Below are 27,094 nucleotides of genomic sequence, written 5' to 3' on the forward strand. Positions count from 1 at the left end.
GCGGGAGCCCTAAGGCGTTGGGCGCCAGCACGGGCGCGAAGGAGAGCTGGGCGCCACCCCGCGGTTGCCTGCCGCCCTCTGGGATAGCAGGTGAGGGTTCCCCGGGGCCAGTTCTGCTTCTGATGGTCGCCACGCTTGGCTTGTGGACCACGGAGAGCGGTGGTGAGGGTGGGTGGAGAAGCTGGAGAATGCAGGCGCTAACGTAGCACGTCCATGTGCAGGCCCGGGACAGCCTGCGAGTGTGTGCACTTAGGTCCCAGGCATCTGGGAGTGGGTGTGTAAAGGCTACTTTCCAAAGTTGAGGGGTAAATCCCTGTGTGCAGCCAACAGTCTGGAAGCACCAGGCCATGAGATCCTTTAGAGAGAAGGTGTGTGAGCTTTTGGCATGAGGTCAGTTCAGGCAGGACATAGGTGTGTGTGGATACCTGTGAACCGCATGCTTATTTGGGCAAGAAGGGTTTGGAATCAGAGTGAGTGGCTAATGGGGACCTAGAAAGACACATTGCAATCAGGGCAAAGAGGGATCGGAGCAGGCTGTGAGCCTGTTTTTCTGAAACCAGCTAATGTGGGCAAATACGGCTCATTGTAACTATACTGTATTCCATGAAGGCTGTGGCAAGCCTTGCTGGGCCCTGGGCCCTGTCTCCTATCCCAGGTTAGCGCTTACTGGGAAAAATCACCAGCAGCTGCTATGTAAGCAGCAGTATTCCCTATGCCAACCAAAGCCAGGAAATGTGGGTGAAATCCATTACCAGGTCTATTTGCATAAGCTCAGTAATGCTTGGTCAAAATAGCAGGTCCCGAAATTAGTGTCTTTACCTGTGTCACCTGGTTATTCCTCACCAGTCTAGGTCTCACTCGTTAATCTGCTTCCTTCCCTCCTGGCGCCCCCTGGCTACACACATCTGGAAAATGCGCTTCGGGATCATAGCTGAATGGCTCCAGGACTTGGGTCTATAGTTTCCAGTGGGAGGACCTAGCCTGGGGTCTGAGTGTGGGGGTGTGTAGAGGTGGGCGGGGCATGTCTAACATCCAAGAATCTACTCCAAATAAGGGAAAATATGAAAGAGCTGGATTTTCGTTTCTTGAGGCTGCCCCATTTGGGGGCTTTGGGATAGGGCGACATCTGGTGGTGATACTACGTCCTCTTAAGGACAAGGGGCCCTCTACATTTTCATTCTTGCTTTTTCATAAATAGTCAAATCCTAGGGCTGAAACCTAACACAACTATATTTTGTCCTGTCTGCTGAAGCTGGCTACTTGCTGGTTACTTACTGCTGGTTCCTTCTTTTCTGAAAATTAGGTAATGAATGCAGGTGGCCCAATGGGATGGCACATAGTGGAGAATCAATTCCTGATGTAATTTCTCCCCTAGGAACTTGCTGTCTAGTGGTAGGATAGCTGTAAGCCTGGTTTGAATGGTACTCTTCATAGTTTTCACTCTGGTGCAGGAGCGTATGAAAGTGGTCAGGAGACAAAAGCATATATAGGAGGTAGACCTCAGTACTAGAAAATGGAATTTGGCAGTCTACTACCCGCATTGCTGGGAAAACCATTGAGGTTATAGGCATCCATGCAAGTGATCATGTTGACAGCAGAGGACAGCCCAGTGGGGTCATAGGAGAACCAACCATATTTGGGCATGACATGCCGGTCAAACTAGTACCCCCTTTTCCCCTGGCTTTTAGAATATAAATTAGTAGAACTGAGCAGTGGGAACAGAAATCTGTCATCATTCTGAAAAAAAAAAAAAAGACAGAGACAGAGAAAGGAAGAGGGGAAGTACATAGGACCGGGATAGGAGTGAGTGTATCTGGGAAGAAGTTATATGTAGACTGACTTTTTTGAGTGTTCCGTATAGTTTCCTTGCTCCTAAGTCTTTGCTGCTGCCTGCCTCAGCTCAGCCACTTTTAACATCATTATCTCCAGAATTCCCTACAAAAAGCTTAACTTTCAGAAAATAGGTTCACAGTTATCCTGCCCCTTAAGCAAGCCATAGCCTTCTGTATCACATAGCTCCCATTAGTGTCCTGGCCTCCTGTCCTTGAGCTCTGCCACATCTGCCAGTGAACTTAAAGCCCATTGGGCTCCAAATGCTGAATGCTTATGGAGTCCTTGAGCCAGCCTTTCTGGAACTAAAAAGTGATAAGCCCTTTCGTAGTCTGCCTGCTATTCTGTGTCACTTGGAACTCAGGAGCTGTTCCATCATGAGAAGCCCATTATTCAGTCCCCTTGGGGTTTTAAGTGGAGGGAGTGGTGTGTGTCCATGGCCCATGCCCATTCGAAGAAGCAGGCACCTTTGGAGTTTGTAGGAGTCTGGTGCTGGAATTTCTGGTGGCCTCTTAGCCCAGTGCAGCATTTCCTCCTGGGTGTGGAGGGAAGGGTGGGGGAGGCGGTGGGAACCCAAGGGCCCAAGTTTGTGGGCCTGGAGTGTCAGAAGTGGCTGGCTGTGTGGGGCGGGGTTTGCGACGTGCCTCGTTAAGGTCTGTGTTTTCGGTGCACGTAGCCCTCGCACTCTGCAAAGACTCTCTGTTAGTATAGCGCCCTTGTCACTGCTGCTGACCAGGGCAAAGCTGAGGATCCTTAGCCCAAAACTGGGGGGAGGGGAAGGTTGACGGCAAGGGGTGGCTGTTTTGGGACGGGGTGGAGTCTTAGTGATTCAGGGACAACCCCCACCCCACCACCCCACTCCGTGGGGAAGTAATGTTCCATGTGAGGGGGTGCCAGCTGCACCCAACAATCCTATTTCAAAAACTGATTAGCCTTTCCTCGCTCCGGGTGTATTGTCTATCGTGCTGGTGCAGAGGTTGCGGTATTAGGGAGCCAATATTCCCTTTTCTGGGCCCAAAGACCCTCCCCAAAGTTGTGGAGTTGGGTGGTGTCCAAGAGAGGCGGGGACCTTTGTGGGGGCATTCCAACGGGCGGGGCAAAGCGGAGCGGGTGCGGCCCCCATGCCCCACCCACACGCCCACCCCAACGAAGCTCTGCCTCTAGCTCCACCCTCTGCCTGCATTTAAAGGGCTCGCTCTCTCCACAGCGCAACCTCTGTTGTTCACGGCGTCGATTCTCACCACACCGACGTGCCTACAGCTTTAATTAAAGGGCCGTCCCCTCGCCCAGGCAGCAGCACCGCCCCTGTGGCTCCTCACGCCTCAAAATGAGTAGCTCCCACTCTCGCTCTGGCCAGAGCACGGCAGGCGCGGCTCCGGGAGGCGGCGCGGAGACGCGGGACGCTGAGATGCCGGCTACCGAGAAGGACCTGGCGGAGGATGCACCATGGAAGAAGATCCAGCAGAACACGTTCACGCGCTGGTGCAATGAGCACCTCAAGTGCGTGAGCAAGCGCATCGCCAATCTGCAGACGGACCTGAGCGATGGGCTGCGGCTCATCGCCCTGCTGGAGGTACTCAGCCAGAAGAAGATGCACCGCAAACACAACCAGCGACCCACCTTCCGCCAGATGCAACTCGAAAACGTATCAGTGGCGCTTGAGTTCCTGGACCGCGAGAGCATCAAGCTCGTCTCCATCGGTGAGGGCGCGGGCCGCCCTGGGGCATGGGCGGGGGCGGTGGGCCCGGTTCCCGACGGCCTCCTCCCCTTAACCCCTTTTCTGGGCCACGGTGCAGCCATTGATGTCCCTGGGGCCCCCTCGGCCGGTCCCGCTCAGCGCAGTCCTCCAGAACAAAGGCGCGCTGGCTGGCCTGCGAAGCGTGCGAACCGCTACGCGACCCCGCCCGCAGCGGGACGCTGGCCTGCGCCCAGGCTTAGCTCACATCCTCCACAGACCGCGCCCCCACCACTTTACCCATCGTGGGACCGCGCCTGGTGGGGAGGGTACTGATCGGGCAGCTGGCACTAAGTGCCTCACCATATCCCGTAGGAAGAGGAGGGCATACGGCCCTTAAGAAAGGGCTCTGTGGCCTTCAGGTACCCTATGGTTCTAAGTTGGAGGTTTGAACTTGTGGATTCCATTGCCTAGGGACACTTCCAGCTTCTGTTTTCAAAAGATGAGCAACACCCTCCTCATGGGAGACAGTTCACAGCCCCACTTTACATTTCCCAGTCCCAGGGTGGGGTGGGAGAAACTTGGACACTAGAGAATCAAAACTGCACCCAAAGCAGCTTACACAAGGGTCACTGGACCAGATGTGTGTCTACTAGTCTGCTTAAACACCAACTTTGCCGCTCACACTGGGCAGACTTGCTTCCTTGCTTTTCTGCATCTAGGATGCAGGAGTTAGTCGAAGGTTGCTCTGGGCTCTTTGCTGGCCCAGTGTCCTTGTCACTTGGACTGGAGAGTTTGCCATTGACAAACTCTACTGCAACATCTCAGCCCTTTCTCAGTAGGGACTGCTCAAAACCTGGCGACTTAAGAAATGTGGAACAAGAGGAGTAGCATAGAGAATGTGGGAGCCGGAGAAAGAGAAAACTTTGGTTTCTCTTGCCACTCCGGAGCTCCAAATTCTTTAGGAATGCTAGTGGAGCCCCCCCCCCCCAGCCTCAATGTATGTCTAGCCAAGCTGAGTCATTTCTGAGTCTTGGGAGGGGGGACTACCGGATGTGGGGAGGCCAGCCACACCCCAACTCTTTGGGGGGGGTCTCCTCCCTCCTCCTTTCTCCCCTCCTTCTTGTGAGCTGGCTGGAGCAGGCCTAGTTCCCAGAGCTTTGCCATATAAGGCAAAAAAATGTTGGAAAGCAGCAGTGATTAGGGGAGGGAAGGGGGCTGGCTGGCCCAGGGGCTGGGGAAAGGGGGTGGGTGGGGCGGGGCCTCCTAAGCAGGCACTGTCCCAGCCCTGGGTCCGGTCCGCCCCTTCCTCTTGGGAGGGGGATGGGACTGCCATAGGCCTGCTTGATATGGGCAGGGGGAGGGCCTTGCCTTAATCTTCCCGGGCTGATGAGTCTGGCATTACTCCGCCTCCCCCCCTCCAGCCCTTACAAGTCACTGTGGACCTCCGACCTTCTGAGGGCCCTTGCATTGCACACAGGGCTTGAGGGGTGGGAACTTAGTGAGAATCCCTTCCTTATCTTTGTTCCCGCTGTTCTCAAGCCTCCCTTCCCCATCCTCCCACTCCTTCAACACACTGCAAACCAACCCTGAAAGACTAGAATCAAGTTGTTAATGCACAGAGGAGGTCATTCTGCTTAGTAGGGGGGCTCAACTGGTCCTGTTAGTCTGAGAGGCCACCTGTGATCCATGGCCCTTCCAAGGATATCTGCCTTGTCCTTACGCCTCCCCCACCAGTTGACTCACTAGACAAATATTCTCTGATTACAGGGAAGGCCAGTCGGGTTTCCAAAGACGAACTCTTAAAACCTCAGCCCACCCTGAGGCACCCACCCTTGATACCCAGAGGTGGCCTTGGGTGGGGCTCGAGAGCGGTTGCCATGGGGATGGGTGTTCAGGGTGCCCGCCCTAACCACTTCCCCTGTGGTAAACCTGATGCCTGTCTGCAAACTACAGGCCCGTTAGGTGGCAAATAGGAAGGGTGGTGGGTGGCAGCTGAACAGGTTCTGCTGAAGCAGCAGGATGGGGGACCCCACCCAAAGCATCTGCCACTGACTTGCCAAGAGGGCCCTAGGCACCAGAGCTAGCCTCATTCGGCCCCACCCTATTCTTCCTCCTTCAGCTAGGGACGGGAGGCCCATGGTATCTCCTGCTCTGTCACTCAAGCAGTTCCCTACAGGCCCCAATGAGTCAGGAATATGCAGTCCAACCATTTGTTCCTTTGGGCCTTGGCTCCCTCTGAGCCAGCCCTATGGCCTCCTGACTCCTAGCTTGGCTCGGAAGGACAGGGAAGTGTGGAGGGGTGGGGCTCAACACCCCTTTACCCAAGGGTCCTTGCCCAACGCTTCTACTTCCCCTGCCTTACACCCCCTCCCACCCACCCTGGAGCGGTAATTGCATTTCCCAACAAGTCTTTGCCAACCTGGCGTTCCTCTTCCTCAGTCCCAGCCCAGCTTGGGGTCAGGGACTTGGTTTTGAAGGCAAGATGGGTCTGCACAGATCCTAGGTACATTTGGGCCTCAGCAGTAGCAAAACAGTCATTGTACTCACTCCCCAGAGCCATCCTGGAGGGCCTTCCCTGGCCTTTCTGCAGGCTGGATTAGTTTTCTGCCCTTCCTCTGGGCTCTGGGACTGCTAGGCATCCCTCTCCTTACTGCATTGCATCATCTTGTGTCTTACACTACCTTTTCTCCCATCTTCCAGAGTATCCCTTATCTCTGCACATCCCTTTGTTGCCCTATAGAGACCTAGTGAATAGGATGCTGAGAGGGGCCTCTTCCTCCTAATTAGATCTCTCTGCTGCCAAACTTTGGCCCAGGAGTGGCCTGCTGCCCTTGTATCTTTGGGCATCCTTCCCCAAGGCTACGGGTGGATCTGTGCCTGCCCAACACTGCCACTTCTTCTCCCCACAGACAGCAAGGCCATTGTGGATGGAAACCTGAAGCTGATTTTGGGCCTCATCTGGACCCTGATCCTCCACTACTCTATCTCTATGCCCATGTGGGATGAGGAAGAGGATGAGGAGGCCAAAAAGCAGACACCCAAGCAGAGGCTCCTGGGCTGGATCCAAAACAAGTTGCCACAGCTGCCTATCACCAACTTTAGTCGAGACTGGCAGAGTGGCAGAGCCCTAGGTGCCCTTGTGGATAGCTGTGCCCCAGGTAAGGGTAAATAGCAGTAAGGGCCATTTGGCCAAGGCTATCTGGTGGCCCTGGGCAGTGGTTCTATAGCCCCCAGGTTCACAGCACAGCCTTCTTTATTTCACAGGTCTGTGTCCTGACTGGGACTCCTGGGATGCCAGCAAGCCTGTGAACAATGCGCGGGAAGCCATGCAGCAGGCTGATGACTGGCTGGGCATTCCTCAGGTACTTCCCATGGTGGGCCCTGCCTGAGGCTGGGGCAGGCAGGTTCATAGTGAAAAAAATCAAATGGCTTCTGTCTTCTCCCCATGACAGGTGATCACCCCCGAGGAGATTGTGGACCCCAATGTGGATGAGCATTCAGTCATGACCTACCTGTCCCAGTTCCCAAAGGCCAAGCTGAAACCAGGGGCCCCCCTGCGGCCCAAACTGAACCCAAAGAAAGCCCGAGCCTATGGGCCAGGTGAGACAGCCTGCACTAGGGATACTCCTGGCCATACAGTGGTATCCTCCAGAGGGGACTGTGTCCTCTCTGAACTTGCAGTCCCAGGGTGTGGGGGGAGGGAGTATCTCTGGTCACATGGCAGTGACATGACCAGGTAGGTCAGGCAGAAGAGAATGAATCAGTGTTGGTCAGAACTGTTCCCTACCAAGAGAGTGCTAATAAGTTCCTCCAGTTCCTGTGTGGAAGCCACCTCAGGTAGGGAGAAACGAGTGAGATGCTTTTGTATGAAGAGACAAACACTGTCAAGAGATCATAGGACCAAAGGCTTAGGCAAAGGTCTCTAGGCCAATGTCACATACTGGAGTGTATGCTAAACAAACTTGCCAAGATGCAAGCATGCCTTCCTTGGAGGGACTGTCAGGGAGGGATAAGGATTCTAATGCTCTGGCTCTTCCTGTCTCAATGTCTGGAGACCAGGAGGTAGACAGCTGACGCTGTGGCTCTAGCTGTGGGCCAACACTTTCTTCCTTCCCCTGATAGGCATAGAGCCCACAGGCAATATGGTGAAGAAGCGGGCGGAGTTCACTGTGGAAACTCGAAGTGCCGGCCAGGGAGAGGTGCTGGTGTATGTGGAAGACCCAGCTGGACACCAGGAAGAGGTAGGATGGCCCATGTATACTAGGACAGGCCCCTGTCTTGTCCCCTTATGCAGTGGTTTTTCTTACCAAATGCTATTTCCCCACTACAGGCAAAAGTGACTGCCAATAATGACAAGAATCGCACCTTCTCTGTCTGGTATATCCCCAAAGTGACAGGGACTCATAAGGTGAGCGAGCCTTCAGAAGACAGAGGCTGGTGGCTATGGGCATTGGGTAGAGGCCCCTCCCTGCCCTCATGGCCTGCTTTTCCTGGGAACAGGTGACTGTGCTCTTTGCCGGCCAGCATATCGCCAAGAGTCCCTTTGAGGTGTATGTGGACAAATCACAGGGCGATGCCAGCAAAGTGACCGCCCAAGGTCCTGGCCTGGAGCCAAGTGGCAACATCGCTAACAAGACCACTTACTTTGAGATCTTCACCGCAGGTGAGGGAGGGACTGCCAAGGACCCGCTGGCCTGGGGGAAGAGCTGGCCTAGCATAGCTCAGGAGCTGAGTCTGTGCTTTACGACAGGAGCTGGCACGGGCGAAGTGGAGGTGGTCATCCAGGACCCTGCAGGACAGAAGGGCACAGTGGAGCCTCAGCTGGAGGCTCGTGGAGACAGCACATACCGCTGCAGTTACCAGCCCACTAAGGAGGGTGTCCACACCGTGCATGTCACCTTCGCTGGTGTGCCCATCCCTCGCAGCCCCTACACTGTCACTGTTGGCCAAGGTAGGCCTGGCCCTGGGTGTGCCCCAACTGTGGTACTGGGGCCCAGACCTCCAGTGGGAGGGGGAAGCCATGGGGCCATGCAACTCCAGCCCCCATGTTGGGTGCCCCCGGACCCTGAGCTTCACTGTCTGGGCATGCACTGTCTTTTCTCTCCTCCTGGGACCCTTCTTCCTCCTCTTCCTCTCCATCTCTCCTCTCCATGCTTTTACCTTCGGAAGAGCTCGCTCCAGCTGTCTAGAATCCTGCTGCTCTCTGCTCTGCCCACAGGGTCAACGGTACTTGGCTCCATCTTCCTCTTGGGAAGGGAGGGGAAGGACGGGTGGGGGCCTTGGGGCTGGTTTTGAACAGGTGGGAGAAGGCCTGCGATGTCCTGGCATGGGATACCGTCCTGGGGGTCACAGCCCATTCCAGTTTTCTTGCATGTGCCTTACCAGCCTTTCAGGCAAAGCTCTTAAGGGACTTTCTAATCCTAACAGCCTGGTGGTGTGGATGGCAAGGGAGGGGACAGCCAGCCCCAGGCCCTGGCAGCTCATCTGACTCTTCTGTCCACAGCCTGTAACCCAGCTGCCTGCCGGGCTGTTGGCCGGGGCCTTCAGCCTAAGGGTGTGCGGGTTAAGGAGACAGCTGACTTCAAGGTGTACACGAAGGGCGCTGGCAGCGGGGAACTGAAGGTCACTGTCAAGGGTCCCAGTAAGTTGGGCTGGGTGTGGGTGGTTGGTGGCAGCCTTTGAGGGTCACTGCTGGCTAAACCTGAGCTGCTCCGATCTTGGCAGAGGGTGAGGAACGAGTGAAACAGAAGGACCTAGGAGATGGCGTGTATGGCTTTGAGTATTACCCAACAGCCCCTGGCACATACACGGTCACCATCACGTGGGGTGGACAGAATATTGGACGCAGGTAAGTCCTTGTACCCTGCTACGGCCCATGCCTGAACATGGGGCGGGGTGGCCTGCATGTGTGCTGAGCACAGGATGAGTCCCGTGCAGGGTACTGCCTCTTAGTGCTCTCCTGTGTGGTTCTCCCATTTGTAGTCCCTTCGAGGTGAAAGTGGGCACCGAGTGTGGTAATCAGAAGGTGCGGGCCTGGGGCCCTGGACTAGAAGGAGGTGTTGTTGGCAAGTCAGCAGACTTCGTGGTAGAGGCCATTGGGGACGATGTGGGCACACTGGGTGAGTGAAGAGCTTCACTGCGGACACTTGGGGCAGAGGATGGCCAGGGCCACCCCCCCTTGAAGCTCCAGGGCACTGACGGGACTGTTGGCTGTTGTCAGGCTTCTCGGTGGAAGGGCCGTCACAGGCCAAGATCGAGTGTGATGACAAGGGCGATGGGTCTTGTGATGTGCGCTACTGGCCGCAGGAAGCCGGCGAGTACGCTGTCCATGTGCTGTGCAATAGCGAGGACATCCGCCTCAGCCCCTTCATGGCTGACATCCGGGATGCGCCCCAGGACTTTTTCCCAGACAAGGTAAAGGGCCTGCAGCACTGGTTTCAGTCTGGGCCTCCTACTTGTACCCTGTCCTATCAGCCAGACCACAGCCACTGTCTCCAGCACCTCGCTTTTCTGCCACTCTCTGCTCTTGCCTCATGCGATTGGGGCTTTAGAGTCTGTGACTTGGTCTCGTGAGATCTGGGTTGACTCTTACCAGGTAAAGGCACGTGGGCCTGGATTGGAAAAGACCGGCGTGGCTGTCAACAAACCTGCAGAGTTCACTGTGGATGCCAAGCATGCCGGGAAGGCCCCTCTCCGGGTCCAAGTCCAGGTGGGGTGCTTACCGGTGGGGGGCAGGGCAGTTAGGCAGATACCCAAACGCGGGCACTGACTAGCAGGTGCCTGCTTCTGTCTGCCTTACAGGACAATGAAGGCTGCCCGGTGGAGGCATCAGTCAAGGACAATGGCAATGGCACTTACAGCTGCTCCTATGTGCCCAGGAAACCAGTGAAGCACACAGCCATGGTGTCCTGGGGTGGTGTCAGCATCCCTAATAGCCCATTCCGGGTAAGCTAGTCCCAAGGCCTTTAGCCCATCTCCCTACAATTTCTGCTTTGTTTCCATAGCAGTTTTTAAATATGTATTCTTTTTTAGTAAGTGGTTGTACAAAGGGGTTTCAATTCCAGCAGGCAGTTTATGAGTACAATCAGGGTTTTTTCATTAATATCACCCCTTCCGTCATTCTGATTTCTCCATCCCATCCCAACCTTTGTGCTGTGTTGTGCAGCCTTTATGTAATGTACATAAAACATAAAGAGTACAAGTCGGGAGTTTGGTCTAGTGGTAGAGTGCTTTTGCCTACCATGCACAAAGCCATGGGTTCAACCTCAGTACCACAAACACAGAAAAAGCCAGAAGTGGCACTGTGGCTCAAGTGGTTAAGCTCTAACCTTGAGAAAGCTCCCAGGCCCTGAGTTCAAGCCCTAGAACTGGTGATAGATAGATAGACAGACAGATAGAGTACATTTGCTCACCCTTCCTCCATTCCTGTACCTACCCCTCTTGTTGCTCTCCTACTCACCCCAAACGTGTTTGATCTTCCTGATACTCATTTTGTTGAACACTTCATTAATTGCTCAAGGGACTTGCACACGTAGACTCTTTCCCTAAGTATACTGTCCTTAAGTCATTTTTTGTGCTCGATAGCAGTTCCTTTTTGGGGGGTACTGGGGCTTGAACTCTGGGTCTGGATGGTGTCTCTGAGCTTTTGTGCCTACACTAGAGTTGTGCAACTGGAATCACAGGTCCACTTGCAGCTTTTTGTGGTTTTCCTTCTCTAGTGGGCATCAAACTATGATCCCCAGACCTTAGCCTCCTGAGCAGCCACTAACACCTGAACTTACAAAGCAGTTTTAATGAAAGTTTGCATGCCACATGGTTCGTGCATTTGATGCAGACAGCTCAGTGACTCTTTGTCCAGTTACACAGCCATTACCATAATATGGGTTTAAGCCATTTTCCTCATCCCACTCTCCTGCTTCCCCCTTCTCCCAGCTCCTGGCCAAAGCACTAGTCTGCTTTCTGTTTCTGGGTTTGCCTCCTCTGCACTTCGATGTAGATGGGATAATTACACCTGTGTGGCCTTCTCTGCCTAGACTTGCAGATGTTGATACTTTGGAGGTAGTGGGAGTAATCCTGCTAGGAACGTTTGGGTACAATATTTCTGTGGACTTGGCTTTTCATTTCTTTCATTTCTTCCTAGGAATGGAATTATAGCATTATATGGTTACTGTTGGAGGAACTTTGCCACTGTTCATAAGGCAGCAATTCCATTTTGCCTGTGTACCAGCAGTAGCTAAGCGAGCCTCTGCCTCTGCCTCTGCCTCTGCAGGCTTGGCCTGGTTATTCTTTTGTACTTGTTCCCATACCCTACAGGTAAATGTGGGGGCTGGCAGCCACCCAAACAAGGTGAAGGTCTATGGCCCAGGAGTGGCGAAGACAGGACTCAAAGCCCACGAACCCACCTACTTCACTGTGGACTGTACAGAGGCTGGGCAGGGTAAGGCGTGGCTTTGGTTAGAAGGACAGGTGGAGGTGGGAGGTCTCCGCACAATGGCTGAGTAGCTGTTGCCTTCTCTCTGCCACAGGTGATGTCAGCATTGGTATCAAGTGTGCCCCGGGAGTGGTGGGTCCTACCGAGGCAGACATTGACTTCGACATAATCCGCAATGACAATGACACCTTCACAGTGAAATACACTCCCCGTGGGGCTGGCAGCTATACCATCATGGTCCTTTTTGCTGATCAGGTGGGTTTTGCTCCTTCTGGCCCCTAGACTGGTGGGTCTCGGGGTATTGTTCTCAACCTTTCTTCTGCCACCACCTACAGGCCACACCTACCAGCCCCATCCGGGTCAAGGTAGAGCCCTCCCATGATGCCAGCAAGGTAAAGGCTGAGGGCCCTGGTGTCAGCCGTACAGGTAAGGATGAGTATCCTCCGGGAGGTGGAGAGGAAGTGAGGGTGCAGGACTCAGGAGCAAAGTCCCGGTATCTCCTCAGGTGTTGAGCTTGGGAAGCCCACCCACTTTACCGTCAATGCCAAAGCTGCTGGCAAAGGAAAGCTGGATGTGCAGTTCTCAGGGGTAGCCAAGGGAGATGCAGTACGAGATGTGGACATCATCGATCACCATGATAACACCTACACGGTCAAGTACACACCTGTGCAGCAGGTAGCCATCTTGACTGGACTCCACCAGCCACTATGTGTGTGTGTCTCCTTATATGCTGGGCTGCTAGGCCACCCCAAGGGGGAGAAGTGTTGGGGAGCAAAGTTGGTTCTATCTGAGTCCTCTTGCCCGTGTGTTCCAAGGACTCAGGACTCCTAGTTAGTGACCACTGCCTTTCTGCACCCATCTCAGGGCCCAATTGGTGTCAACATCACTTACGGAGGGGATTCCATCCCGAAGAGCCCTTTCTCAGTAGGAGTGTCCCCAAGCCTGGACCTCAGCAAGATCAAGGTGTCTGGCCTGGGAGAAAGTAAGTTCCTTGGCACTTGTCACAATCAAGACCTCCTCAGGCAGAGTCTCTTGCTGTCATTTCAGTCTTTTGTTTCCCCTTCCTTTTCTCATTCCAACAGAAGTGGATGTTGGCAAAGACCAAGAGTTCACAGTGAAGTCTAAGGGTGCAGGTGGCCAAGGCAAAGTGGCATCCAAGATTGTGGGTCCATCAGGCGCAGTGCTACCTTGCAAGGTGGAACCTGGCCTCGGGGCTGACAATAGCGTGGTGCGCTTTGTGCCTCGTGAGGAAGGGCCCTATGAGGTGGAGGTGACCTATGATGGTGTGCCCGTGCCTGGCAGCCCCTTTCCTGTGGAAGCAGTACCTCCGACCAAACCCAGCAAGGTAACAGAACTGCACTGGGGCCATGCTAGGGGTAGAGTGCATTGTGCTGTGAGCTCACAGGTATCCAGCTACTCCAGGTTGGCCTTTCCCCTTCGGCATCTCTGCCCTTGTGGATGGAATGGCATGCCTTGTGGCAGCCTGTGCTTGTTCATGTCCGTACTGGGGGAGTAAAGCCAGGGCAAAAAGAGATAGATTTGGGTTTGGCCCGGAGGTGGCGTGGCCTCAGCTCCTGACCTCTCTCTTCCCTCAGGTAAAGGCATTTGGACCAGGACTGCAGGGGGGCAGTGCAGGCTCCCCTGCTCGCTTCACCATTGACACCAAAGGGGCTGGCACAGGTGGCCTAGGCCTGACTGTGGAAGGCCCCTGTGAGGCACAGCTTGAGTGTCTGGACAATGGAGATGGCACATGCTCCGTGTCCTACGTGCCCACGGAGCCCGGCGACTACAACATCAACATCCTTTTCGCCGATACCCACATCCCTGGCTCCCCATTCAAGGCCCATGTGGTTCCCTGCTTTGACGCCTCCAAGGTCAAGTGCTCAGGCCCTGGGCTGGAGCGGGCCACCGCTGGTGAGGTGGGCCAGTTCCAGGTGGACTGCTCAAGTGCAGGCAGTGCAGAGCTGACCATTGAGATCTGCTCTGAGGCTGGGCTGCCAGCCGAAGTGTACATCCAGGATCATGGCGATGGCACACACACCATCACCTATATTCCGCTCTGCCCTGGGGCCTACACCGTCACTATCAAGTATGGCGGCCAGCCGGTGCCCAATTTCCCCAGCAAGCTTCAGGTGGAGCCTGCTGTAGACACATCAGGCATCCAGTGTTATGGGCCTGGCATTGAGGGCCAAGGTGAGGAGCCCTGCTATGGGGTGTGTGGGGATGGGTGGACAGCCGGAGTCCCCAGAGCCCCAGGCTCCTCACTGTCGCTTGTTCCAGGTGTCTTCCGAGAGGCCACCACTGAGTTCAGCGTGGACGCTCGTGCTCTGACACAGACTGGAGGACCACATGTCAAGGCTCATGTGGCCAACCCATCGGGCAACCTGACTGAGACGTATGTGCAGGACTGTGGTGATGGCACATACAAAGTGGAATACACCCCTTACGAGGAGGGTAGGTGCTGCTGCGCCCTTGGGCCAGGTAGCAGGTGGGTGAGGCCGCCCAGTCTCCTAACCTGGCCTGCCCTGCAGGCCTCCACTCTGTGAACGTCACCTATGACGGCAGCCCTGTGCCCAGCAGCCCCTTCCAGGTGCCTGTGGCCGAGGGCTGCGACCCCTCCCGAGTGCGCGTCCATGGGCCAGGCCTCCAAAGCGGAACCACCAACAAACCCAACAAGTTCACCGTGGAGACCAGGTGACTAAGCCCCCGGGGAGGGCATCTATTGGTCAGTTGGCCTGGGAATCAGTCCCCAGGAATAACAAGCTGTCCATGTCAACCAGGGGAGCTGGCACAGGTGGCCTGGGCCTGGCTGTAGAGGGCCCCTCTGAGGCCAAGATGTCCTGCATGGATAACAAGGATGGCAGCTGCTCAGTAGAGTACATCCCCTATGAGGCTGGCACCTACAGCCTTAATGTGACCTATGGTGGCCACCAAGTACCAGGTGAGGAGATGGCGGGGTGGCCAGGGAAGGGTTAGGACTACCTCTCTGTCCCTACTCAGGCTTACATAGCCACTGTCCCTCTGGCCCCGACCCCCAGGTAGTCCTTTCAAGGTCCCTGTGCATGACGTGACCGATGCATCCAAAGTCAAGTGCTCTGGGCCTGGCCTGAGCCCGGGCATGGTTCGTGCCAATCTCCCTCAGTCCTTCCAGGTGGACACAAGCAAGGCTGGCGTGGCCCCTCTGCAGGTCAAAGTGCAAGGGCCCAAAGGTGAGTGTTCACACACCTGGCAGCAGGAAGGTCTCCGGGAGGCCTACCCTGGAGCTGGGTCAGGTGTCTAGGAAGTTGGCAAAAGAGCTTCAGGTAGCTGTGGATCTGGGCAAAAATGCGAAGAAGGTGGAGTCAACAGGACTTGGCCATTGAACAGATGTGGCAAGGGTCTAGTTCCACGTTGTCTTAGGCTGCAGCTGCATGGGAAGGACGTGGTTGCTCTAGGTCTGGGGCCCAGTGGGATGGGAACAGGACTGAGAGTACCAAGTGAGCTTCTGTTCCTGGGGTCAGGCTTGGTGGAGCCAGTGGATGTGGTGGACAACGCTGATGGCACCCAGACTGTCAACTATGTGCCCAGTCGAGAGGGGCCCTATAGCATCTCAGTGCTATATGGGGAAGAGGAGGTACCCCGGAGGTAAGAAGCAGGCCCACTGCCTATGGCGGTGCAGGCTGGGGGCTGAGAGCTGTGTGCCCGTCACTCACAACACCCTGGCCCCAAAGCCCTTTTAAGGTCAAGGTGTTACCCACACATGATGCCAGTAAGGTGAAGGCCAGTGGACCCGGACTCAACACTACTGGTGTGCCAGCCAGCCTGCCAGTGGAGTTCACCATTGACGCCAAGGATGCTGGCGAAGGTCTCCTAGCTGTCCAGATCACGGTGAGCTCTGTGGCTTCCCATAATGCACTGCAGCTGCAGGTGACAGGAGCAAGGGGAGGGGGCCAGGCCTTAGAGGCTGGAATGTGGAGATGCAGACAGGGCAAGCTAGTGGTGGCGTAGGGAGCTGCACACGGAGGACAGTGAAAGGCAGGCCCCTTGCTTCCAGCTTGCCAACCTTAGTTTGGTGGTGAGCAGTACACACACTCAGTGCTGACTTCAAGCATGTTGCCTGAGCCTGTGGTGCCTCTGGTTGGCATCTGTAATCTCATGAGCCAGGAATAAGGATACAATCCTGACCTCTTCTGGGCAAGCTCCTCAGGGCGGTCCCTGGGCACAAAGTTGGGCACCAAGCTCTCTCGTCCTGCCTTTTTCCATGATGAATGCTGTATACTTTAAGGGTTCTATTTTCGGCCCTGCCTATGGGCACGTAAAAGAGCCACGTAGAGGCTTGCCTTGGGACTATTGCTGGCTGAGGGGCCCTGGAACAATGGGGGACTTGGCCAACCTTCTCCCCTGTGCTCCGCCGCACAGGACCCCGAAGGCAAGCCCAAGAAGACACACATCCAAGACAACCATGATGGCACGTACACAGTGGCCTATGTGCCCGATGTGACAGGACGCTATACAATCCTCATCAAGTATGGTGGTGATGAGATCCCCTTCTCCCCGTATCGGGTCCGGGCTGTGCCCACTGGGGATGCCAGCAAGTGCACAGTCACAGGTGAGCCAGCCTGCCAGCGGCCACCGTGGAGGTCGGCACGGGGCTTGGGTGTGCCTGTGTGCAAGGGCTCGCTGCTTGGGGCGGCGTGTGGGAGTGGGGGCCGCCCCCTTGAGTGACTCACCTGACCTTTCTCCTTGCTCTCTGCCCTCTCACCTCAGTGTCAATCGGAGGTCACGGGCTAGGTAAGCTGCTTGCTGGGGCCATTCCCACTGCCCCTCCTGCCCAGAGGGGCAGCTTCCTTTCTTCTTCGTTGCTAATTCATTCCCAGAACAGTTCCAGCTGCAGCTCTAGGCAGAGACTCAGTGGGGGAGGCTGTGTGAGACAGGGCCATGGGCTGGAGACGGATAGAGCCCAGGGAGGTTTCTGGAGCTGAGCACCAAAGCTCTGGCCATTTCCCTCTCTGGGCCTCCACTTCCCTATGTGAGCACTTGGGTTGCAGCTGAGAGCTTTGGGGTGAAGTATATCCTAAGAGGTATCCCCTGGGGTCTATGGGGTCTGGGGATCTTGGCACCCCAGGGAAGCACCCGGGGACCAGCAGCAGGTGCTTCCTTTTCACAAGGGCTCCTGCGTAGGCAGAGGGGACAACGGGTCTCCTCTACTCAGTGGGAGTCTCAAGCCCTGGTCAGATCCACAGACTTCCATCCCCACCTCCCAGGGGCCTCTGCGTCCCAGGCTGGGGGAGGTGCATGAGCGGGTGGGGCTGGCTGGTGGTGCAGTAGTGCCAATGCCAGTGACTGCTTGAGCCTCCAGCATGGCGGGGCGTGGCCCAGCCTCAGAGCCCCAAAGTGCACTCTGTGACCCGCCTCCCTCCTTCCCTCCCTCTCCCTATTTCCCCAGCAGTGACGTTATTCACATAGTCCCCAGCCAGGCATAGGGACATCTCAGCAATGCTGATAAAAGGGTCTAGAGGCTGCAGGCCTGGCATTTGGACAGGTGTCCAAGAAGAGGGTTAGAAAGTAATTGGGTTTTTTATTTTGTTTTGTTTTCTTTTGGTCAGGAGCTACCTTGCTTTATAGAGTAGGCCATGGGATCTGAGATTCCAGTGTGTGTGTGTGTGTGTGTGTGTGTGTGTGTGTGTGTGTGCACACGCGCGTGCGCGCATGAGTGTGCGCGCATGTGTATGCATGCACATGCAGGCCAGGGGGAAGGGAGGCTGGGAATGGAGAGGCCCAATTCCCAGCTGCTAGGGCATCAGGGACAAGAGCGACTCCATAGTCTTCATCTCCCTGGCCACGGTGTGTGCAGTGCAGCCAGGGAGCCCACTTGACGGGCTGACGTCACTTTCAGAGAAGCCAGAAGCTCTGGGGCCACATCAATGGCTATAGAGCTACAAGCGGGAGGACCGTGGGAGGTGAACTTGGTGGATGGCATGAGCAAGACCTGCCAATTGGCTGGGGTTGGCTCAGAAGTGGAGTGCCAGGGAGAACTCTCAGAAGACAGCCCAAACCACTAGCTGGGTGATGTTGGGCGGGTATAAGTGCGGACTCACGGGGGTGGGCAGGCAGCCAGGCCAGGCATCGAGTTAAGGGAGCTTCCTGAACTGTGGAAGGCCAGGACAAAGCCTCGTACAGAGTGAGCCCTCAGCTAATAGGGGGACTTGGTGGCAGGCTGGCCAGAGGGGCCCCTGAACTTGGTCCTCAGGCAGCTGCTTTGCTGGCAGGAGGCCAGGCCGCAGGAGTGCTCTTGCTGCCAGGCCTCTCACAGCCCACAGCCTCCAAGCCTCCACGGCTGAGCCCCAGATCATAACGTCACTGTCCTTCCCCTTTCCTCGGGCACTATGGGGCCCTGGAGGCTGCTCGAATGCTCCGTCCCTGCAACCCAGCGATGGCCGTGGCTTGGGCCTCCTGTCCCCTGTCCCCTGGGTGCTGCCACTGCTCTGCCAAACCTGCTGTGCTCCACTGCTCGGGTGCTAACTCTGCTGCCCCCTGCTCCCCGCTCTTGCCTGCGCTAGGCTGCCTCTCACCATGAGCCTCTGGATGAGCGAGCGTTCTCAGTTGTCAGGAAAGTCCAGTTGCACCCACCATACGGCCTGGGGGCGGGAGGGGACGCGGGCTGGGAGGCAAGTATCACAGCCCCCCACGCTGCAGCAGGACTCCCCCTCACTGCGTCCACACATAGCACTGGGGCCCACGGCCTGGGCACAGGGGCGCCGGCAGCTGTGGGTCTTAGCCATAGCACTGATGTTGATCAGCATGGGCCACGAGGTCAGCTGAGGCTAAGTTGGCAGCAAATGCTCAAATGCTTACGTTGGGATAGTCCCTTCCTGTTCCTCCCTGGCACCTGGCTACCACCCATTAGGGCCTCTTGTCATGTATTTTTTGAGGTGCTCAGGAGAATCCTTCCTGCCTTCTGAGAAACCACTCGCCATTCCAGCTTTAGGAGGGAGGGGGATGAGGTGGGGGGAGGGTCTGACTGTGCCTGGTGGTGGCAGAAGAAGCCTGGCTGGGCAGGCTGGTGGCTGCACACTTGAGTGCCAGGCTCACCTGCTGGCTCCCCCTTTGGGGACCCGCCCTGCCCTCCCAGGTGCTGGCATTGGCCCTACCATCCAGATTGGGGAGGAGACAGTAATCACTGTGGACACAAAGGCAGCAGGCAAAGGCAAGGTGACCTGCACCGTGTGCACCCCCGACGGCTCTGAGGTGGATGTGGATGTGGTGGAGAACGAGGATGGCACCTTCGACATCTTCTACACAGCCCCCCAGCCGGGCAAATACGTCATCTGCGTGCGCTTCGGCGGCGAGCATGTGCCCAACAGCCCCTTCCAAGTGACAGTGAGGAGGGGCAGGGATGGGGTGGGCAAGGGGATCTAGGAGGATCCTGATTTGTCCCTCCGGGCCCCTTTGATCACCATCTCCGGCTCTCTTGCTTCATCCTGCAGGCTTTGGCCGGGGACCAGCCCACCTCACAGACTCCATTACGGCCTCAGCAGCTGGCTCCACAGTACACCTATGCCCAAGGTGGCCAACAGAACTGGGTAAGGCTTGGCCTCCTCGCTTGCTCAGCCCACGTGGACACTTGAGGCTGACCTGTTGGGTGTGGGATAAGGCCCTTTCTCACATAGGATCAGGGATCCCACGTTTTCCTACAGCTCCTCACGTGCTTTCTGTATCTCCACTGCAGGGACCAGAGAGGCCCATGGTAGGTGTGAATGGGCTGGATGTGACCAGTCTCAGGCCTTTTGACCTTGTCATCCCCTTTACAATCAAGAAAGGAGAGATCACTGGTAAGCAGGGCTGGGAAGGAACTCAGAAACCCAGTGGCCAGGGTGTACCAGTGGAGCTGTCCTGACCCCGAACCTACTGGCCTGCAGGAGAGGTTCGGATGCCCTCAGGCAAAGTGGCACAGCCCTCCATCACTGACAATAAGGATGGCACCGTGACAGTGCGCTACGCACCCAGTGAAGCTGGCCTGCATGAAATGGACATCCGTTATGACAACATGCACATCCCAGGTGGGCCCAACGCCTCTGCCTGGGTCAGGCGGGGGGTAGGCGGACTGTGTGAGGCTGGCGTTCCATGTGCCCCATTCCTCCCTCAGGAAGCCCCCTTCAGTTCTATGTGGATTATGTCAACTGTGGCCACGTCACTGCCTATGGCCCTGGCCTCACCCATGGAGTAGTCAACAAGCCTGCTACGTTCACCGTCAACACCAAGGATGCAGGCGAGGGTGAGGGATGCTGGAGGGATTCCTGAATGGGGCTGCTCACCAGTGCGAAGCCCAGTGGTGTGTCCTGGGCAGAGTACGTGGTCTCACCTGTGACTCTTTCCAGGGGGCTTGTCCCTGGCCATCGAGGGGCCATCTAAAGCAGAAATCAGCTGCACTGACAACCAGGATGGGACATGCAGCGTTTCTTACCTACCTGTGCTACCTGGTGACTACAGCATTCTCGTCAAGTACAACGATCAGCACATCCCAGGCAGCCCCTTCACTGCCAGGGTCACAGGTGAGAAGCAGCAGTAGCAGTGACAGGGCAGGCAGAAGAGTGGGCGTGGTCTCCTGTGGCTGGATTAATAACAGTGATGGATGGAATGGCCTGCTCTCTCCATCAGGTGACGATTCCATGCGGATGTCCCACCTAAAAGTGGGCTCTGCTGCCGACATCCCCATAAACATCTCAGAGACAGACCTGAGCCTGCTCACAGCCACTGTGGTGCCCCCTTCAGGCCGAGAGGAGCCCTGTCTGTTGAAGCGCCTGCGTAATGGCCACGTGGGTAAGAAGCTGAGAAAGGAACAGAGGGTTCTGGAAAGGGCCACATACTTTCCCTTGTTGACAATTTTCCCCTGTGCCCAGGGATTTCATTCGTGCCCAAGGAAACAGGGGAGCACCTGGTACACGTGAAGAAGAACGGGCAGCATGTGGCGAGCAGCCCCATCCCAGTGGTGATCAGCCAGTCTGAGATCGGGGATGCCAGTCGAGTGCGCGTCTCCGGCCAGGGCCTCCATGAAGGCCACACCTTTGAGCCAGCCGAGTTCATTATTGACACCCGAGATGCAGGTAGGCAGTGGTGACGTGCCCACTGGAGCAGTAGCGCTGTGTTTGGCACCTTGGCTTATACTTGTCCATTCCCCAGGCTATGGTGGGCTCAGCCTGTCCATTGAAGGCCCCAGCAAGGTGGATATCAACACAGAGGACCTGGAGGATGGCACGTGCAGGGTCACCTACTGTCCCACGGAGCCTGGCAACTACATCATAAACATCAAATTCGCTGACCAGCACGTGCCCGGTGAGTACACCTGTCGCACACAGCTCACTGCGGCCTGGCAGCTCCCCTGTACCAGGTACCCTTTGTGAGCCTAGGCTATGCTCTCATCCAACAGGCAGCCCCTTCTCTGTGAAGGTGACCGGGGAAGGCCGGGTGAAGGAGAGTATCACACGCAGGCGGCGAGCCCCTTCCGTAGCCAATGTCGGCAGTCACTGTGACCTCAGCCTGAAGATCCCTGGTAAGGAACTCAGTATCTCAGGGGCGTTGCCAAGGCAGCTCTAAGCATGGGGGGGGATGGACGGACAGACAGCATGGCAGAGACGGGTCCTGCTCACTAGGTCATCTCTCACTTGTAGAAATTAGCATCCAAGACATGACAGCCCAGGTGACTAGCCCATCAGGCAAGACCCATGAGGCAGAGATCGTGGAAGGAGAGAACCATACTTACTGCATCCGATTTGTACCTGCTGAGATGGGAATGCACACAGTCAGCGTTAAGTACAAGGGCCAACATGTACCTGGGAGCCCCTTCCAGTTCACTGTGGGGCCCCTAGGCGAAGGAGGCGCCCACAAGGTTCGTGCTGGAGGACCTGGCCTAGAGAGGGCCGAAGCTGGAGTGCCAGGTAGGGGTACTGTCCACTGAGCACTTGTTGTGGGTAGGCCCTGGGTAGTAGTGATGGGGGCGAGGAAATAGCTAGCAGCCATGTTGATCTTTGCCAAGTTTGGAGGGGGTCTGGGGCCAGAGGACCAAAGCCTCCATGAGGACATACTGCATTCCTACAGCTGAATTCAGCATTTGGACCAGGGAAGCTGGTGCTGGGGGCTTGGCCATTGCTGTCGAGGGCCCCAGCAAAGCTGAGATCTCGTTCGAGGACCGTAAGGATGGCTCTTGTGGTGTGGCTTACGTGGTCCAAGAGCCAGGTACGTGGAGTGCTACTGGCTGGAGTTGGGGGGAGGTGGGGCCAGAGTGTCCGTGGTATCCCTGTTGGCCTCAGGGGCTACCTAGAGCCAGCCCCACCAGGCTGTGGGAGGCAGACAGAGGAGGCCCAAGCACTGATGTGTGTTCTGTGGGTTTGCCCATGGTGTGTGTGTGTGTGTGTGTGTGTGTGGAGGGGTGTCCCCAGCACACCCTTGTGTTCTTTGTTTTGTGCAGGTGACTATGAGGTGTCAGTGAAGTTCAACGAGGAGCACATCCCTGACAGTCCCTTTGTGGTGCCTGTGGCTTCTCCGTCTGGTGACGCCCGCCGCCTTACTGTTTCTAGTCTTCAGGTGAGGCACTGAGAGAAACTTCCCACCTGAGGCTCCTGGGCCCGGCCAGACCAGAGCCACCATGGAGAGCAGGCCTCGGCGCTGTCGAGTGTCCTTCTCAGAACAAATCTGGGTGCTTGGCCTCTGCTCTGGCTGGGCGCAGCCCACCGCGTGGTGTTTTTCTCGTGTCTCAGGTCTAAAGGCTTTGAACAGAAGCCTGTGCCCCTTGAGCACCAGGGCTCAGGTTTAAAGAGGGACAGCCTGCCAGGGCTGGGTGTTACCCACAAATGGGGCCACCCTTCCTTTTAGTTGCATGTGTGTGTATGGTATGCGTGCGTGCGTGCGTGCAATCACAGGGCATGAGTGTAGGGGTGGAGGACTGGGAAGTGTGCCTGTGGCTTGCTACTCTGACAAATCAGTGGCTGTCCCTCTTTAAACCAAGTTGGACACCAGATGGGTAAGTGTCATTCTGTGAGCCTGCTTCTCTAGGGCCCCAACTCCTCCCAAGCCTCGGCCCAGCTGCCCTATCTAACCTCATCTGCTGTGCTTCCAGGAGTCAGGGCTAAAGGTCAACCAACCAGCCTCTTTTGCAGTCAGCCTGAATGGGGCCAAGGGGGCAATCGATGCCAAGGTGCACAGCCCCTCGGGAGCCCTGGAGGAGTGCTATGTCACAGAGATCGACCAAGGTGAGTCCCTTTCCCTGACCTGCCAAGTCATCCAGCCATCCGACTTGGCCCAGCCATGGGGCAGCAGGCCTTTCTAGGCAGGCTTAGAGTACAAAAGAAAGGATTCTTTAAGCAGCCAAGACTAAGTTCCAGCACCCGGACCCCCGGCCAAGAGACTCTTCCTCAACTTATAACGAAAAGCCTTGGGGGATCAGCTTGCCAGCCATGGTCATTAGGAAGACCTACCGGCGAGGCCGCGCAGTCTCCAGAGGGAGCCACATGGTCTTTCCATTGGGCTGCCTACCCCTGTGGCAAAGGATATAGCATTTCATTGTATCATACCTTCAATCACATTATCCGTCTTTTACAACCTACCTGTTCTCAGCTACAAAAAGGCAATGTGGAGGGCCGGGAGTTTGGCCTAGTGGTTAAAGTGCTTACCTAGAATGCATTAAGACCCGGGTTCGACCTCGGTACCACATACATAGAAAAAAAAAGCCGGAAGTCGTGCTGAGGCTCAAGTGGTAGAGCTCTAGCCTTGAGAAAGCCCAAGGACAGTGGTCAGGCTCTGAGTTCAAGCCCAGGACTGGCAAAAAAAAAGAAGAATCTCACAGATTTTTCTTGCCTACACTGAGTTGGAATCACAATCCTAAGTTTTAGCATTTTTTCTCCAACAATTGTGAGGCTTGAACTCTGGGCCTGGTCTATGTTCCTGCGCTTTTGTGCTCAAGGGCTAATGCTCTATCATTGGAGCCATAGCCCCACTTCCAGCTATTTTTGTGGTTAATTGGAGATGTGTCCCACTGACTTTCGTGCCTGGGCTGGCTTTGAACCACCATCCTCCATCTCAGCCTCCTGAGTAGCTAGGATTATAGCCAGTTGTGCCTGGATCACAATAAACTATTTTATTTTGCCGGTCCTGGGCTTGGGCTCAGGGTCTGAGCACTGTCCTTGGACTTTCTCAAGGCTAGAGCTCTACCACTTGAGCCTCAGCACCACTTCCGGCTTTTTGTTATGTATGTGGTACCAAGGAATCAAACCCGAGTCTTCGTGTATGCTAGGCAAGCACTTTACCATAGGCCAAACTCCCGACCCCCGCAGTAAACTTTTATTAAGAGGCAGCAGGTAGGTATTTTGGCTTGTAAAAGACTTTGGTCCAAGGGAGCTTCAACAGCAGGCTGATCGAGCATCTAAAGCCTTTGGAATCTCTGTGCTGCTGGGCTCTTGTAGGTGGCAGAGGAAATGAAAAAGGCCAATACTAAGCTGTTGACTGCAGATTATGTTTGCCAGTCACAGAAAGGGATCCCATGCCCACAGCTTGTCATTCTGCTCCTCAGATAAGTATGCCGTGCGCTTCATCCCACGGGAGAACGGCATCTATCTGATTGATGTCAAGTTCAATGGTACCCACATCCCTGGAAGCCCCTTCAAGATCCGAGTTGGGGAGCCTGGGCATGGAGGGGACCCAGGCTTGGTGTCCGCCTATGGAGCAGGCTTGGAAGGTGGTATCACAGGTAGGTCCATGGATGTAGTCTGTGGCTACAGTCCTCCAGGCTTTTGGTGACTACAGGAGGCGTGCAGAGGTGACAAGCCCATGCTGAGTGGCTGAGGATAGGGAAGCTCACCAGGTTGATTTGTGCCTCACCTCCCATGGCCCCAGGGAGCCCAGCAGAGTTTATTGTGAACACAACCAACGCGGGAGCTGGTGCCCTTTCGGTGACGATTGACGGACCCTCCAAGGTGAAGATGGATTGCCAGGAGTGCCCCGAAGGCTACCGTGTCACCTACACCCCAATGGCTCCTGGCAGCTACCTCATCTCCATCAAGTATGGTGGGCCCTACCATATTGGGGGAAGCCCCTTCAAGGCCAAGGTCACAGGTGAGCCTAGGTCTGGGCTATTGGTGCCCACCCAGTGCCTGGCACTCTGGTCACCTTTCAGCCCCATCCATTCTGCCCCGCAGGTCCTCGTCTTGTCAGCAACCACAGCCTCCACGAGACATCATCAGTGTTTGTGGACTCCCTGACCAAGGCTGCCAGTGTCCCCCAGCATGGAACCCTGGGCCCAGGTCCTGCTGATGCCAGCAAGGTGGTAGCCAAGGGCCTGGGGCTGAGCAAGGCCTATGTAGGCCAGAAGAGCAGCTTCACAGTAGACTGCAGTAAAGCAGGTAGGTGGCTCTGCCTCTCTGCCTTCTGAGAACATGGGGCCAGAAATAACAAGTCACTCAGCATATAGGAACTGTCTTTAGGGATCTGGCTGTCTTTTCTTTCTTTTTTTTTGCCAGTCCTGGGCTTGAGCTCAGGGCCTGAGCACTGTCCTTGGACTTTCTCAAGGCTAGCGCTCTACCACTTGAGCCTCAGCACCACTTCCGGCTTTTTTTTTCTATGTATGTGGTACCGAGGAATCGAACCCGGGTCTTCATGCATGCTAGGCAAGCACTTTAACCACTAGGCCAAACTCCCGGCCTCTGGCTGTCTTTTCTAGCGCCATCTCTCACCTAGGCTTCTCTCTGTACCATGGCTGTTCCTCCAAAAGAAAAAGTAAATAACTAATTCAACCCTGTGGGGACAAAGAAGATAGGACCATGTAGCCTTCTTGGCTAGTCTCTATTCAAAGAGCAGGTGACAAGCCTGGCACCGTTGGCTCAGGCCTATAATTCTAGCTACTTAGGAGACTGAAATTTGGAGATGGTGATTCAAAGCCAGCCAGAGCAAGAAAGGCTATGAGATTCTTATTTCCAATTAACCACTACCACCACCACCCATAAAAAAAAGCTGAAAGTGGAACTGTAGCTAAAATCGTAGAGCACTAGCCTTGAACAAGAAAACTTCAAGGACAGCGACTACGCCCTGAGTTCACATCCCCGGATAGGCACCAAAAACAAACAAACAAAAGCAGCTTGCAGCTTGCCAGCCTGGGTTGGTGGGTTGGGGGAGGTGCTGGCAAGTCTTTGGAAAGACCTGTCAGCAAAACAGAGAGGACATACGTTGGAAAGAAGGGGTTCATAGCAATTAGAGTTGAAGTTTGGAGAGTCAAGGCATGTAACTGAGATCCTCTCCTACCTTAGGCAACAACATGCTGCTGGTGGGGGTGCATGGTCCGAGGACACCCTGTGAGGAGATCCTGGTGAAACATGTGGGCAGCCGGCTCTACAGTGTGTCCTACCTGCTCAAGGACAAAGGGGAGTACACACTAGTGGTCAAGTGGGGTGACGAGCACATCCCAGGCAGCCCCTATCGCGTCATGGTGCCCTGAGTCTGGTGCCCATGCCAGCTACTAGCTCCCATGACCGGAAGCATCCCCACACCCACCTCCTTCCCCAAGCAGTCCCATCCTTCTCCCCTAAATCCTGCCCTTGCCCCCGGCGGCCCTGGCCACCCTATCACTGCAGTCTCCCCTGCCCTGCGCTGTGCTCACCTGCCTCCCCTGGCCTGTCTCTGGCCTCTTGGCTTTCACTTGGGCAGAGGGAGCCATTTGGTGGCAGCGCCTGTCTTCTTTGGTTGTGGGAGGGGTGGTGGTCCTGTGTACAACCACCTGCCAATACTTTTTCCCACCCAAGAAGAATAAAATTTTGCTTCTATTCTGTGAGTGCGTGGCCGTGGTTTTCCTGGGGATGGGGGTAAGACCAATGTGCAAGGCACCAGAAAAGCAAAAGCAGAGAAGCAGTCCCTGGCTCCACGAGTCCCCATCTGCAATTAGCTTCATGTCTGTGTCTCTGGATTATAATATGCATGGACAGAGATGTGACACTTGCAGAATGGGGTCTAAGGAAAGGCCAAGTTGCTGGGTGCTAGTGGCTCATGCCTGTAATCCTAGCTACTGGAGAGGCTGAGATCTGAGGATCAAAGTTCAAAGCAGCCTGGGCACTAAAGACCAAGAGACTCTTATCTCTTAATTAACCACCAGAAAACTGGAAGTGGTGCTGTAGCTCAAGGGACAGACTGCTAGCCTA

The 27,094-nt window shown here is 55.6% G+C and overlaps 1 protein-coding gene across 2 annotated transcripts; it reads left to right on the plus strand.

The window, feature by feature from the left end:
* Nucleotides 1–26,727, plus strand: Flna (filamin A). Of its 2 annotated transcripts, XM_090327079.1 has the most exons (48): nt 1–90; nt 3,038–3,530; nt 6,418–6,666; nt 6,773–6,870; nt 6,961–7,108; nt 7,631–7,749; nt 7,839–7,916; nt 8,009–8,171; nt 8,259–8,459; nt 9,012–9,149; nt 9,233–9,356; nt 9,491–9,627; nt 9,729–9,922; nt 10,104–10,217; nt 10,310–10,453; nt 11,822–11,945; nt 12,034–12,194; nt 12,275–12,365; nt 12,445–12,614; nt 12,804–12,921; nt 13,022–13,284; nt 13,535–14,132; nt 14,220–14,393; nt 14,471–14,633; nt 14,720–14,880; nt 14,978–15,148; nt 15,440–15,563; nt 15,650–15,806; nt 16,338–16,527; nt 16,686–16,709; nt 19,051–19,298; nt 19,406–19,501; nt 19,648–19,750; nt 19,838–19,978; nt 20,065–20,193; nt 20,297–20,470; nt 20,577–20,738; nt 20,819–21,022; nt 21,099–21,251; nt 21,346–21,468; nt 21,587–21,853; nt 22,014–22,151; nt 22,384–22,499; nt 23,032–23,164; nt 24,481–24,657; nt 24,804–25,022; nt 25,106–25,309; nt 26,210–26,727. In XM_090327079.1, exons 2-48 carry the CDS (start codon nt 3,158–3,160, stop codon nt 26,395–26,397), a joined length of 7,944 nt encoding a protein of 2,647 aa, XP_090183205.1. In that variant the 5' UTR covers nt 1–90; nt 3,038–3,157; the 3' UTR covers nt 26,398–26,727. The 2 variants fall into 2 exon arrangements, with proteins under 2 accessions (XP_090183205.1, XP_090183206.1); XM_090327080.1 differs by lacking the exon at nt 16,686–16,709 and having other exon boundaries at nt 8–90.
* The last annotated feature ends 367 nt before the right edge of the window (nt 26,728–27,094 follow it).

The sequence above is a fragment of the Megascapheus bottae genome, chromosome X, assembly GCF_031878675.1.
Source record: "Megascapheus bottae isolate mThoBot1 chromosome X, mThoBot2.hap1, whole genome shotgun sequence".
NCBI classification, from domain to species: domain Eukaryota; kingdom Metazoa; phylum Chordata; class Mammalia; order Rodentia; family Geomyidae; genus Megascapheus; species Megascapheus bottae.

Bases quoted from the DNA above. Each gene is read 5' to 3' on its own strand.
- Flna (XM_090327079.1), top strand. From the start codon at position 3,158: ATGAGTAGCTCCCACTCTCGCTCTGGCCAGAGCACGGCAGGCGCGGCT. The intron at 8,460-9,011 runs GTAGGCCTGGCC...TTCTGTCCACAG, and splicing joins CACTGTCACTGTTGGCCAAG to CCTGTAACCCAGCTGCCTGC. The intron at 13,285-13,534 runs GTAACAGAACTG...CTCTTCCCTCAG, and splicing joins CTCCGACCAAACCCAGCAAG to GTAAAGGCATTTGGACCAGG.